We start from the raw sequence: 15,203 nt of genomic DNA on the forward strand, positions 1-15,203 counted from the left end.
CAGGTCATTTATAAAAGTGACAAACAGCAGTGGCCCCAAAAAGATTCTTGCAGTACACCACTAGTGACTGAACTCCAGAATGAACATTTGCCATCAACCACCAACCTCTGTCTTCTTTCAGCTAGCCAATTTCTGGTCCAAACTGCTAAATCACCCTCAATCCCATGCCTCTGCATTTTGTGACACAGTTTACCATTGGTAACTTTATCAAGCACCTTACTGAAATCCTTATACACCACATCAACCGCTTCACCCTCATCCACCTGATTGGTCACCTTCTCAAAGAACTCAATAAGGTTTGTGAGGCACAATCTACCTTTCACAAAACCGTGTTGACTATCCCTAATCAAATTATTCCTTTCCAGATGATTATAAATCCTATCTCTTATAACCTTTTCTAACACTTTACCCACAACCGAAGTAAGGCTCACTGGTCTATAATTATCAGGATTGTCTCTATTCCCCTTCTTGATCAAGGGGACATTTGCTATCCTCCATTCTTCTGGCACTATTCCTGTAGACAATCACAACATAAAGATCAAAGCCAAAGGCTCAGCAATCTCCTCCCAGAGAATCCTAGGAAAAATCCAATCCGGCTCAGGGGACTTATCTATTTTTACACTTTCCAAAATTGGAAACACCTCCTCCTTCTGAACCTCAATCCCGTCTGGTCTCGTAAAGATGGTAGACAATAACGCAGAACCCAGAATGATGTGGAGTTTGGTTAGCAAGGACCATGGAGTGCATTCAACAGCATCAACACTGAAACTCACAGGCACCTGTAAAATGCCATTCTTCCCTGCCATAGGGCCTAATGAAATCAGGAGAACCAGGGCCAAAGATTAAAACAGTGCATGAAAAGTAGCAGCTGCAACTATTGGGAGAATGCAATATGAATAGCACAGAGGGTAAATCTCAAGTGACATTATAGTCAGCATAGTGTGTGGAGAAATGCGAGTAACTTAAAATATATAGTTTATTGATTTTTGTTTGATGGTTTATGCAACTATTTAGTTTTCAGAAGTGTGCTTTACATGGTTAGTTAGATTTTTAGTGTTTGACTTTACAGGGAAAGAACATTAAAGCTAAAAAATGACTTAACTGTTAACCAAACAGTGAAACATTTGAAGGAAATCAATCACAAGACAATGAGGAATAAGTTGGAAGGTAGGGTTAAATTGACTAGCTCTACTAAAGAGCTTCAGAATTGTTGAGCTTGAGGGGCCATAGGAATCACTGCTCTACAGGCCAATTGGGAGTTTCACAGATAGCATGTTTCAAGAGGGAGTCACCCCACAGTGACAGAAAATTCACGATTTGAGACCAACAGGCAAACTAGGAGGAAGAGGAAGATAGTGCAGAATGTCTCAGGATCATGGCACTCAATCGAGAACTGTATTCTACGGAGGATAATGATTACAACCAGAAGTAAATCCACAGTACTGTGGGAGGCACAGATGAACAATGGGGAGATGGCACAGATAAGAGGAGAATTAGATGTTTCTACAAACCACTGATGTTAATTTCAAGTGGTGTGCTGTGCTTCACTAGGAAGTCATCATTACAAAGTGAAAGGACAGTCTGCATGAGGAAGGGTAATAGCCAGAAGTTGACTTACATCTTGGAATTAAAAGATGTGTGTTTGGAGAAATGTAATTGTACCTTTAGTGTACTGGCTGGCTAGCTATAATCTTGTGATTGCTGCATAAACTGTGGCAGCCATTATATACGTAAATGTGTCAGAATGGAGTAGTAATGGCTGACAATATTCTGGCAATAGTACTGAAGACATGCTCGAGAATGTTCCCTGTCCCTAGCCAAGCTGCTCCAGTACAGCTACAACACAGGCATCTACCTGAAAATGCAGAAAGTTGCCCGGATATGTCCTATACACAAAAAGCAAGACAAATCCAACCCAACCATTTATCACTCATCAGTCTACTCTCAATCCTCAGTAAAGTGATGGAAGGTATCATCTACAGGGCTAACAAGCAACTCCTGCTCAGCAATAGCCTGATCATATTCTAATAACTTTGACTATTACATGTGATGTGTAATTAAGAAATTAAGGAACTAAATATAGATGTTAGAAATAAATGGGTTAGCTAAGAATTAACTAAGGAATCAATAAGGATACTTAGCATCCCTACAGTATAGAATAGAATCTCTACAGTGTGAAAATAGGCCCTTCAGCCCAACAAGTCCACACCGACCCTCCAGACAGTAACTCACCTAGACCCATTTTCCCTAGCCTATATTTACCCCTGACTAATGCAACTAACCTATACATCTGTGAACACTATGGACCAATCTTCACATCTTAACTGTGAGAGGAAACCGGAGTACCCAGAGGAAACCCATGCAGACATGGAGAGAATGTGCAAACTCCACATAGACTGTCACCCAAGGCTGGAATCGAACCCGGGTCCCTGGCACTGTGAGGCATCAGTACTAACCACTGAGCTTTCCTTCTCAAACAAGGGACTATTGTAAATTGGGATCCTTTTTAGAACAGAGTTTTTTCAAGTGCTTCATATTGTCTGTGTCGCCTGGGTGTTACAGCAGTCACTAGCTTTTGGAAAATATAAACAGATCTCTCGTAACAAAAACTATGGAAAGATTGTAAGGATTGCGAAGGTCCTGACTCATGTTAAAAGATTTATCAGATACCACACTACCCCATTATAAATGTGGTGTTTTATAAAACCAAAATTTTAATTCTTAGAGGGAATGAAAACTAACCTTTAATTGGAGGTGGGCAAGGAAACAATGGTCATCCTAGCATCACGAGTAGCTATCCTTGGTTATTAGCCAAGTGTGTTGAAACAGGTGATTGATACAGCATCAAAAGGCTTGGCCCCAGAGTAAGGTATATCAACAGTGATAGGTGGGGTGAGATGCTTATGAGCAGGGGGATCCTGGGAAACATGTTACCAACTTCTGGGGAGAAGATTATGAGTTTTCCCCTCCACAGACCCAAGGGAAGATCAAAGGCAACATAGATAAAGGGACCACATCAAAATCAACGCCCCTACTCTTCCATTTTACAGGACAACCATGGGATCAATGAGGCATTCTTATCTGTCAGTCATAGTCACCTGCTTTTTATTAACTGACATATCATATCTAACCACTGCTTCTTAACAAATTCAATAAGCTATTAAACAAATGGTACAAGTTGTGGACTGCCTATGTTGTGTTTGTTAATTGTGATAAAGAGCCCCTCAAAATCAATAATAAGCTTGGCAAAAGTACAAGTGCAGATTTAAATTTGAGATTATGATATTAATGGACATGCGGGAGACCTTGGTTAAACATGGGTAAGAACAATACTTAAATATTCCGGGCAAGAATGTATTCAGGAGGGCAGGAAGGGAGATGGTGATGTTGACAGCATTAAACAAGAATAGTATTACAGTTCCACAGGTGAATTATATATTGGAGTTCAAAGACTTAACCTATTTAACTAGAGTTAAGGAACAAAAATTGAGTTGTTATACTGCTCTATGTCTGCTGTAGACTTCCAAATAGTGAGACAGAGAATGAGTTAAAAATCTATTGGCCAATATCAGTGAAATGTAACAAACACCAAGGGGGAATACAGAACTTCAAATTACCCACACAGTGAGAAGAGAATGTAAAATGAAAAGATGATGAAGAATTTCAAAAATATATACAGGAGAACTTTCTTAAATCAACATGTCTGCACCTTAATTGTTGGATCTTGACACGGGGAGAATGTGAAAACTCCACACAGACAGTTGAGGTGGGAAGGAGTTTGCACATTCTCCCTGTGTCTGCGTGGGTTTCCTCCGGGTACTCCGGTTTCCTCCCACAGGCCAAAAATGTGCAAGTTAGGTGAACTGGCCATGCTAAATTGCCTGTAGTGTTAGGTGAAGGGGAATGGGTCTGGGTGGGTTGCTCTTCAGAGGGTCGGTGTGGACTTGTTGGGCCAAAGGGCCTGTTTCCACACTGTACATAATCTAATCTAATCTAAACTAAAATCTCATTCTGAGAAATGGAGTAGGGAAAGTGAAGTCTTCCAGTTGGAAACATCTGATAATACGTTGGAAGTAGATCGGGAAAGGGAACAAAGAAAATTACTGGTAAAAATATCTAACTGGAAGACAGTCAGTTTCAGTGATCAGAGGAGGGATCTATTTCATCTGTGTTGAAAACAACGTTTGAAAGGCGCCGTTCCCGTTGGTTGTTTCAACGGCATCAGGTCATAACAAAGCAGGTAAACACCTTTGTACCATCTGGAAGTGGTATTCACGGTAAATGTGGGATTTTGGCAGAAAGCAAAGCACTCAAATAAAGAAGAAAGAAGTTGAAGTTGAATGATTTATTGTCACTTGTATTTTACTGTGAAAACGGTGAAAAGCTTCAACTGTCACCACAATCTGGTGCCATTTAGAATATTTAAATAAAAAGGTATAACTGAAAGAGAGTCACTAGTCCTGATCCAGCTCACCAGTGACATCTGCGCTGCCTCCTCATCTTCACCATCTTGGCACCTGCACTGGACCTACCAATGTAGTGATTGCCACTCTTCAGGTGCCATCTGTGCCGCTCGGCCCACCTCACCACCACCACCACCACCAATGCTGGGCCTCATGCTAAACACACACACTTGCCCTGCAACAAGGAGTCCCCAGTACTGTTGCTGCCTTGACAATACCAGGAGTACCCACTCCAGGCATACCACACTGCCACCACTATCCCACCAATTGCAAGAGTCCTTCTGCAACCAAGAGTCCCTGGTTCTGCTACCAGGCAAGGCTGCTACCTCACCAAAGAGTCCTGCTCCAGCTGCCCTTCTGAAATGTTACCTTGTCAATGCCACCACTTTGAAAAGTCCACCACCAGTCGCTGAAGAAGCTTTGCCATCATTGGCCCCAAATGCCAGCTGCCGACTAACCCTCTGCAAAAGGCTCCAAAGAAGAAAAAATAGAAAGAAAACAGACGGAGTTGATGAGGTAGATGTCCAAAGCAAGAACTCACTGCCTAATGAAGAATACAGATCTTAAAACAAAACAGAAAAACCTTTGACAAATGTCTGTACCAGAATTCAGTTGGAAGTCAGGCAAGATACAGAGTGTAAGGAAAAAGTGAAAAAGGATACAAGGAGATCAGAAAATTTTTAAAAATGGTTTTAGATTAGCTTAGAAGATTTAGGTATGTCCTACACCCAAAAGGAATGATGAGACAGACCAAAAACAAAACACCTGCCCTGGTGGAGGCAGAAAGTATGACAGATGTGCTGAAGTGAATACTTTGGTATTCACAATAAAATAAGGATTAAGGCTCTGTTGCAGAAAACCATTTTGTTTTAGGAAAGGATAGCAGAGCCTGGACAGGATGAAATTAGATAGAAAGAAAGTTTGATAAAGGCAATGAAGTAGATGTTTAACATGGATTATCAAAGGGCATTTCATATAATGTACCACATCACAGGATTTGGGGAGAGGCAATTTTCATGCATAATTGGCCAGGTAATAACAAACAGAGTAGTGATGAACATATATTTTTCAGATTGAAGATTCCCCCCAAGTGGAATTCACTCAAGAATCAATGTGAAGATCACAGTTTTTCTGGTTATATATAGAGACTTACATGTGTACATATAAAGTGCAATTTAGAAATATGCATATGTTACCAGATTTAGCAACATGGTAGGATATTAATAAATTTCAGGAACACAAAATTATGAAATGGTGGCTAAGCAGCAGATGGGATTTAATGTGAATAATTGTGAAGTGATGCACGTTGGGTGAACCAACATGGATAGCTGGTCTGGGTACTATCATGGAGGAATTACAAGAACAGAAGGAACATGGCAGTGGAGATACAAATCCTTGAAGTTGGCAGGGCACGTTGACAAGGCAATTACTAAAGTGTTTGGAACACTTAACATTTTCAATAGGGCAGCTAAGTACAAAACAAAGAAGTTAATGAAGGGCGTAAGAGAACATGCCAGGAGCTCCACTAGGCATACCTAAAACAAAGCTGGCAACCTGGTAAAGCTGCATGCCAAACAGCATAAGCAGCAAGTGATAGACAGAATTAAGCATTCCCCCAATCAACAGATCAGACCTGAGCTCTGCAGTCCTGTCACACCCAGTCACGAATGGTGATGAGGAATCAAACCACTCACTGGAGGAGGCGGCTTTACAAATATCCCCATCTTCAATGATGGAAGAGACTAGTACATCAGTGCAAAAGACAAGGTGGAAGTATTTGCAACAATCTTCAGCCAGAAGTGCCTAGTGGATGATCCATCTCAGATTCCTCCACAGATTCCCTGCATCACAGATGTCGGTCCTCAAACAATTCAACTTACTCCACGTGATTCCTGATGAAGGGCTTTTGCCCAAAACACCAATTCTCCTGTTCCTCACATGTTGTCTGACCTGCTGTGCTTTTCCAGCACCACACTCTAGGCTCTAATCTCCAGCATCTGTAGTCCTCACTTTTGCCTTACGCCATGTGATGTCAAGACACAATTGGATGTGTTGGGTACTGCATAGGCTATGGGCCCTGACAACATTCTGGCAATAATACTGAAGACTGGTGCTCCAGAACTAGCAACTTCCATAGCCATAATGTCCAACACAGCTACAACACCTCACCTAGCCGACAATGTCCAAAAACAGCAGGATAAATCCAACCCGACCAATTACTGCCACACAGTCTCATCCCAATCATCAGTAAAGTGAAAGAAGATGTCATCAACAGTGCTATCAGGCAGCATCTGCTCAGCAATAACTTGCTCAGTGACACCCAGTTTGGGTTCCGCCAGGGCTACTCAGCTCCTGACCTCATTACAGCCTTGGTTCAAACATGGACAAAAGAACTGAATTCCAGAGGAGAGATGAGAGAGACAGCCCTCGACATCAGGGCAGCATTTGACTGAGTGTGGCATCAACAAGCCTTCGACAACAGGAACCAATAGGAATTAGTGGGCGAGGGAGGAAAAATCTCTCTGTTCGCCTTAAAACGGTGGTGCTCAGACCCGACGTAGTGCACCAGTTGGAGGACGCTCAGGTGTGCGGTGGGATCCCATCTGCACTCACCCCAGCCCGGACAGAATTTCACATTGGCCCCAAGGTCCTGTACTTCCCACGGGAGCCTGTGCCCCACAACCTGAGCCACCTCCAGAATTTCCATTTTGTCCCTTTTAAGGATGTAAAAAGGCGGGCCCTGTATAGACTGCTGCTGCACACCGTCCACCTCTTCTCCTTCATCCACCGTCCGGACACGCCTTGGCGTGCCCATTTGCCACTGGGCGGTGGGGATCCCCAGTGGAGGGCTCTCTGCGCGGGAGTCCTCCCCCTTTCTCTCGGGGATCTGGGGTGGAGGGTGCTGCACGCAGCAGTCCCCTGCAACCGCAGAGGTTCACGGACTCCCAGCCCAACTGCTTGTTCTGTGGCGCTGTGGAGTCCGTGGACCATGTGTATATTGGGTGTGGGCATTTGCATTCCCTTTTTGATTTTCTCAAAAACCTCCTCCTCTGCTTTTGGTTGCACTTCACGCTCCTGATCTTCGGGCACCCGGTACTGAGGAGGGCAGGTCTGAAGTCCTCCTCGTGGGTCTGCTCCTGGGCCTGGCCATCAACAGGTCGAGGCAGCGGGCCGTGGAGGGGGCCTGCCCCTCTTCCCCGATTACGTTAGGGCCCGGGTGTCCTTGGAGAAGGAACACGCGGTGTCCACCAACACCCTGGAGTTGTTCAGGGAGAGGTGAGTGCCGCGGGGAGTGGAGAGCATTATTTCCCCCTCCAACTCTATTTTGATTTAGTCCCTACCCTCCCCTTCATTGTTTTGATCACACAGCATTGCCCTTTGATGTGAAGGGCAGTGCTTGTCACTGGCCACTCGGGTGTTTTCTATCTTCCTGGTGGCGGAAATTGAATAAAGATTTGTGCACCTTGTGTCTTTCACTGTGTCTCATACCTGCACACACACACACACCGTGGGTGCTGGGGAAAAAATATAAGCACTACCACAGTTAGGCAGTAGTGTGGGGAAAAAAGGAAAAAACAAAATAGGGATTAAGGGCACTGCTTGTCACTGGCCACTCGGGTGTTTTCCCTTTTGAGAGTTGGATCAGTGTGAGTGTGCGAGTGTGCAAAGAAAAAAAAAAACAGACTCTCTTCAGAGGTGCTGTTCACTCTGAGAGCTGGCTCTTAAAAAAAATGAGTCTCGCACGCGGTGTCCACCAACACCCTGGAGTTGTTCAGGGAGAGGTGGGCGCCGCAGGGAGTGGAGTGCATTATTTTCCCCCTCCAACTCTATTTTGATTTAGTCCCTATCCTCCCCTTCACTGTTTTGATCACACAGCATTGCCCTTTGATTAAAAAAAAGAAAATCTCTCTGTTGCTTGGAGTCATACCCAGCACAAAAGAAGATGATTATGGCTTTTAGAGGTCAGTTGATTCAATTCCAGGAGTTCATCAGGATAGTGTCCTAGGCCCAACCATCTTGAGCTGCTTCAATGTCCTTCTTTCCATTATAAAGTCAGAAGTGGGGATGTTCACTGAACGTTGCACAATGTTCAGCACCAGCTACTGAAGCAGTCTGTCTCTAAATGCATCAAGACCTAGACTATTTCCATAATTAATTCATTCATTCATTCATGAGAGCCCAACCAGGAACACCAATGTCCCATGAGTGAATAAAAAAAAACAAAGCACTGTTTAGGGTTCTGCTGGAATATGGTGTATAAATTTTGGGCTCTATGTTTCCTGAAGAATGCCAAGATTGTGGAGAATATAGACAAAGTTTAATCTGGATGTTGCTGGGGTATTAGATTTCAGTTATGAACTCATCATATCTGATGACTATGAACTCAATAATCAAAAACAAAATTTTGTCAGTTTTACACCTTGGCGCAGGTCAGAACCTATTTGAATTAAAGAATGTGATTTTTTTAAGAATACTGGCTTGACAGCTAAATACTTCTCAAATCATGCTCACGGCTATTCAATGGACAATTCGTTATGCCTTAAAACTGAATGACATTCTTACCTGTGCAAATTGACCTGGGGCACTTATACCTTTGAATGAGTTCACAACTACTAGGTGTTGACAGAAATTGACATGTGTGCATGTTTACATTGGGAGTGGCAGACAGGAACTTTAGAATTAACTTGAATAGCTTGAGCTATAAGGCAGATGCTGAAGTTTGCATAATTCTAAGCAGTCAAAATGTCCATTATAAGTCGTGATTTTATTCCTTGCTTTGTCTAGGATACATAAAGCTATTGTATCATGGGTTAAATTATGAGAACCACCCTTTCAAATCATGTGACAGGTGTAGAATTCTGCGCTGTCTCTGCAGGAAAGGGGTTAATGTGTTGGAGTAAATGTTGCTTACCAGTCCATCACAGTTACTGATGGCGACTAAAGTCCCCGGTACATCAGTGATATCTCCGGAGTAGACGCAGTCCCCGTGGAGAGGCTCCTTGTGAGTGCCGTTCGAGTCCTGCCATTCTACCGTGGCTCCAGGTGCCACCAGCCTGGAGTTGAGTTTCAGCCGGAGGTGAAACTGCTGCCCGAACACCGTCACATTGTAATACAAGCGCTGGTCAGCTGCAGCTTGCTGGAAACTCCCAGTGTCCCTCTTAGAGCGTCTTTTTCCAGCTGCTGACACAGCATGGGACAGAAATCTCCCCTGTACATCTGTGCTGCTCGGAGTCATCAGCTCATAGTTGGTTAATTTGTCCAGAAGTGCATCTGCAATGGATAGAGATGCAGCGGTAAACTTTCAAAACGATCTGTGCCATTAACACTATCGGGAGGAGTTCGCTTGAGTTATTTACATTCTGTCGCTTTGAAGTTGGTAACCGCAAGCTTAATTAGCATCGTATTTCTAAAGCAGGCAATTTCATGGCAAGATTGTATCAATACTGTGCATTTGGCTGTAACAAACTGAACACAACTTAAGATCCCTATTCCCCACGCCCCTCCCCCCCAAAAAAAGCAACGGATTCTCGCCATCCTGAAAGTATTGCAGCTCAAACAGGAGTGCGAGTGGAGACGCCCAAATATTACCTGTATGCTGAGCGAGGTACAGGCCGTCTGCTCCGAGCAGGGCTAACAAGACAAAGTACAGCGTTCCGCTGAAGTAATCCATTGCACGCTTTCAAAGTCGTGTCAGAAACTTGTTGGGGGGGGGGGGGGTCTGGCTTTAAACTTGAGCGCCCACTGAAGACCGCGGCTCGGTGCAGTGCCAAAGCATCGGGCTACCAGAGGGGGGCACGGTGCCGGCAGCGCTGCCTGGAACCCTCTTCCTCAGCCAGCCTTTAACTCGGTCTCACTGGAGCGGAGGCCGGGAGGTTGGGAAAAATATTGAAAGCACGGGACGTATCTCATGAAGTCACTGTGATTGACAGATTGCGGCCATGCACTGCAACGGAGAACAATTTGGGATTGGAGGCAGTTTTGGCTCCACCACGTGTACATCTAGACCCTGTGAAGAAGTGGAAGATTTGAAATGATCTGATGATAGAAGTTACGAATTCCGTTTCCCTTGTACCCTCTCACTGCTGAGCAAGGGCTCCCTCTAGGTTGCAATGGCCGGTCACCTAAAAGCCACGAAAGAAATGTCGACAGCCGCACAAGTCTGACTTCTACACCAACCTGTCAAATCTGCATCTGAAACATCCCCAAATCTATCACTCGCACTCCGAAACCGTTCACCTTTAGAAGCAGGGAAACCAAATGCTAGAACTTGAAAAAACAATCACGATCTTTAAATCTAGTCTCGCCTGCATTGAGTTGCTTTAAGACAGAGTTTATTTTCAAACCCGATGTTTATCTCAATTAGACAACAACAAAAAAACTCAAAATTACTGGGAAAGTTGCCGTTCGTTTCAGTCTGGCCACAGAAGGATAACCAAGGTCTTGGGAAAAAAAACTGCAATAGCATGTCATCCTCATCTGCCTCCATTATTACTTCACATTGTAATTGGTAACTGTTGTATTTGAACGCGGCAGTCCGAGAGAGTGTTCCTGTGCTACCTGTGAGATTTCCAAAGCAGAAGAAATGACGTGCTAGCCAATATCTATCTCCACCTCTCCTTTACTCTCTTCCCCTCCGTCCCCACCCCCGGTCTTCAGCATAAATACCACCTTTTCCTAGCTATACTCTGTTCTGAAGAAGGGTCACTGGACCCGAAACGTTAACTCTGATTTCTCTCCCCAGACCGTCCGAGTTTGTCCAACAATTTCTGTTTTTGCCTGTGAAGCTACTTTTTAAGATGCAGATTATCATTACCAGCTTTTGTGCTGCTGGCAGATAATGAGCTTCTTCATAAGCAACCCTGGTGGTATTACAGAGGAAATAATTATCGAGCTATACTTCTCCGACACAGTGCTAGACACTCCCAGCATCCTCATGATTTCCATTTTTCTATAGAATTTCAAACTATAATATACTGAATAGGAGTCTCCAGATTCAATCTCAGCTCTGTTGAGGGTAACAATATCCGTTACAGAGACTCAGATCCAGAGAAATTATAAATTGTATCTCAACTCTTTAGGCTTCTACTTAGCTGACCCACAATAGTGTCTTTGAATTATCACCACAGTCCAAGACTATCAGTCTTTTCCAAATCTGCCAACATGAAGCTTTCCATAAATTTGAGAGCCTAGACTTTCTCAGTTCTGATAATCTGCAAATTTCTAATCAAACACTCATTGTTTGAAAATTCCATATACTAAACCCTTTGAAATAACACATTTCCAGGATTGCCCTATATCCTTCAAGGAGAGAACCGAAACTTCCCTCTAAACTCAACACTGGTATCTTTTGAACAGATGTTTTTTTATAAATGATTGCTCATCCTAGATTCTTGTGAACTGAAAATGTGAAACTGAAAAAAATGATCTTGTACTTATCCTACCAGTTGTATAAACACAGGAGTCTCCAGTCACCTAATTTTTGATGAAATGTTGGATTTAATCATTCTTGTGGACAGACTCTGACCATTTTATCAAAGAAAACCTTCACAGACATCAATCTATCTCCATTTTTATAAATCCAAAATTCAAAAATGATATTAATATTTATAAATTAAATATCTTTCAATACACATGCAAGCACAAAATATGTAGTTGCAGCAAGAAAAGCTAAATGTCTTTCGGGACTAGCCTCACAATTCTGTTGTTGAGATTAAAACCCTTTTCCCCAGAGTTAACTGACAAATTCAGTGAGTTCTCAGCCTTGCCACTAAAAGAACAAACTTACATTTATATAGCACCAGGTATTTTGATATGAGGATGGTCATTGGAGCAGTGTAGACTGAAGTTGCACAATGAGACCCTACCGAATTACTGATGCAGCTGGCAATCATCCAGGAAATTAAAAATTCCAGTGAGCAATGCTCCTGCATCTGGACCCAAATGAGTAACTATTAATCTGAACCTCCAACTCACCACTGATCTGTCAGCCCCACACTACACAACCATCCCAAGCTGATATCCCTGGACCTATGCCCCACTGTATGTCTCAGTACCTAGATCCCTGATCCAACCCAACACTGCTGAACCTGAAGCCCATGCTGACCTAATGAAACATCACCCCCTCTTACCACACATCACAGCTACCTCTGCTGCAAACTAAATGGCCCCCAGTATTAGCTGACATCAACCCTCCCCAACCTGATATCCTCTTCACAGCCACCACCCCACTTGATTCTACACCCCCAACTCAACCAAACCAAATACACAGGCCCCATTCCATTCCTCTGTATTGACACAACCCAACATTTCCCCATCCACCTATTCCCCACCCGAAGCCAGATCCATCACCTTGTCAACCAACCTAACACTCCCCTGACTCGAGCTAACATCTGATTCCAAAATCAACTCCCACCCCCACCCCTGCTCTTATCCCAACCTCCTGAGCCCACCCCTGCTCTTATCCCAACACTCCCTCAACCTCAACTTCCCACGCATGCCCCACTCAAAAAAATCCAAACAAATTGTCCCACCAACATAACATCCCCGTAAACCAAACCATTCCTCCCCACTACCACTGGACCTAACCTAAGCATTATTCTTTACCTAACACACTCTACCTACCTGGAATTGTACCCATCTGGCATCCTGCCCACTCCATTCACCAAACTGGCAACCTAACTCCCTCATTTACCTTACATTATTAACCTGTCATAGTATCTACTGTATATGTAAACTATAGAATATGACATTCAGTACTGTAAAAAATGGTGTGCTTTCTATGATGATTTTCTACATTATTAGGTTTGAGGATTCCTGGATAGGTGTAAAACAGGAAGCCCCTGTTCAGGAATCTCCATTGTGCAAGTTATCCAACAATAGGTAGTGTATTTTAAACAACCCACAATCAGGGGTGTAAATATGGTTTCCAACTCTAACTGGAATATATGGGCCATACTGTCTCATCACATTCTAAAGCAACTAATAGGCCATAGATTACTTCTGAAACCTAGGCATTGATAGGAAGAATGGAAAGTTTTGTTTTGCCACAGTAAAACTGTATAAACAGCAAATAAGTGAGTGGCCAGTTAATCTGTACTGATTAGAGAAATATTAGACCGGGTGGTTTTAGAGTTCAATATTCTTCTTTAAATGCTGTCATAGAATCCTTACATTCATCTGAATATGCAGAAGGGGTCACTATTTAAAATCTCAACTCTGCACCTCTGTCAGTGGAGTAATAATCTTTCAGTACGATACCACAATTTCAATCAAGAATGTATGTTAATATTCATAGTAGAGATTAAATCCACAATCACTAACTCAGAGATTAAGTGTGCAACCAGCAGATAAGTGATGACCTTTAAAATGACATTGATTAGGAAGCCTTGTAATGGCAAAGCATCTTTCTTGATAACATGGACAACTCCCATGTATTTAATATACTTCTTTTCTACAGAAGCATATAGAGAAAGTTAGATATGTAATAGATACTTCAAAATTCTGAAAGGTTTTGCTAAGCTGCACATAAAAAGATTATTTGCTCTGGTTTGGGAACCAGCGACAAAGAAGTCATCAATTTATAGTTACCATTAGACTGAGGAGAGCGGTAAGGAGAAACTTATTTTATGCAGAGCTTATTGGAATATAGAATACTTTGTCTTGTAGAGCAGGTGAGTCAGGGAATATTTCATATTCATGGGGTGAATTTAAAACAAAACACTTGAACTAGATGAAGGACCGTGGGACTCAAATTCTTTTTGATTTGCTTTAGAATGAACATTGTACGCAATGTAACTTCATCCTGTACTGTAATAGTTGTGTCGTTCATCATGAGCTCCAAGCTGAAAGTAGCAATAATGTTGAAATTTTAACAGCATACTTAATTACTGTCAAATAGCCTTATTAGCTCGGAAAGTGCTAACTTCCAAATTTCTTCATTATGATATTTTAATTGTTTAAAATTCATTTCTAATATTCTAGCTTGCATCTTAATCCCTTGTATACACCATATTTTCTTCATTATCTATACCATTTAAAAACTAAAAGTGAAGTAAATTCAATTGGCTATACTTCCTGGTTTGTTATTTGTGCGAATGCTTTGGTGTGATTAGCTGCTCGTTCCATGTGGTGATGATGCCCCAGAGATAGTGGAGACTCCCTTGACTTGGCACCATAATCAAAAGGTATTGGGTAAAAGAAAGTCTGTGCCACGGAGACTACTAGATTTTCGTCAGTTATTTTCTTCAAGGACAGCCGTGAGCAGCAATGTTGCTTTGCCAGTGATTGTGAAATCTATCTCAATGTATAAATATGGAATTGTTTACCTCCAAAAAAGCAATCAAACATTCTACAGCAGCAAGAAAATTGATATTTCTGTTCATTTTTTTTTAGGAATGAAGAATTTGGATTTCATTTTTAGAGTTATTTTAGATGATGGTACAAAATACTTTGAGCAGAATCATAATATTTATGGAACATTGCCCTTTATGGTTTCATTCCTTACCAAGTGCCTTATGTAACATTGAATTGGTATTGTCTTAGAAAGAAATCATAGGAATCTTAACTAAAAAATATTTCTACTGGACTAATCATGAGCCTAAGATACTTCAGTTTTTATTAAATACATTGTTGGAAGCAATTACAATAACAGGGCATCATCATGCACCACTACCTTTTAAAACCATGTGCATTACCCAAGTACAAAACAAGTGCTTTCTACAGCATTTAGTTTGAAGTGCA

General features: G+C 42.4%; 1 protein-coding gene across 1 annotated transcript in view; it reads right to left on the bottom strand.

Annotated features, from left to right (window-relative positions):
• LOC122556645 (A disintegrin and metalloproteinase with thrombospondin motifs 2-like) overlaps positions 1 to 11,154 on the bottom strand; it is a 227,373-nt gene extending 216,219 nt beyond the window's left edge. Inside the window, exons 1-2 of the mRNA XM_043703613.1 lie at positions 10,053 to 11,154; positions 9,376 to 9,734 (exon numbers count right to left, since the gene is read on the bottom strand). Of these exons, the coding sequence (XP_043559548.1) occupies positions 9,376 to 9,734; positions 10,053 to 10,134 (441 nt within the window). The 5' untranslated portion in view covers positions 10,135 to 11,154. The remainder of the gene's footprint in view (positions 1 to 9,375; positions 9,735 to 10,052) is intronic.
• Positions 11,155 to 15,203: the final 4,049 nt, after the last annotated feature.

This window comes from Chiloscyllium plagiosum, chromosome 14 (genome assembly GCF_004010195.1).
Source record: "Chiloscyllium plagiosum isolate BGI_BamShark_2017 chromosome 14, ASM401019v2, whole genome shotgun sequence".
NCBI classification, from domain to species: Eukaryota; Metazoa; Chordata; class Chondrichthyes; order Orectolobiformes; family Hemiscylliidae; genus Chiloscyllium; species Chiloscyllium plagiosum.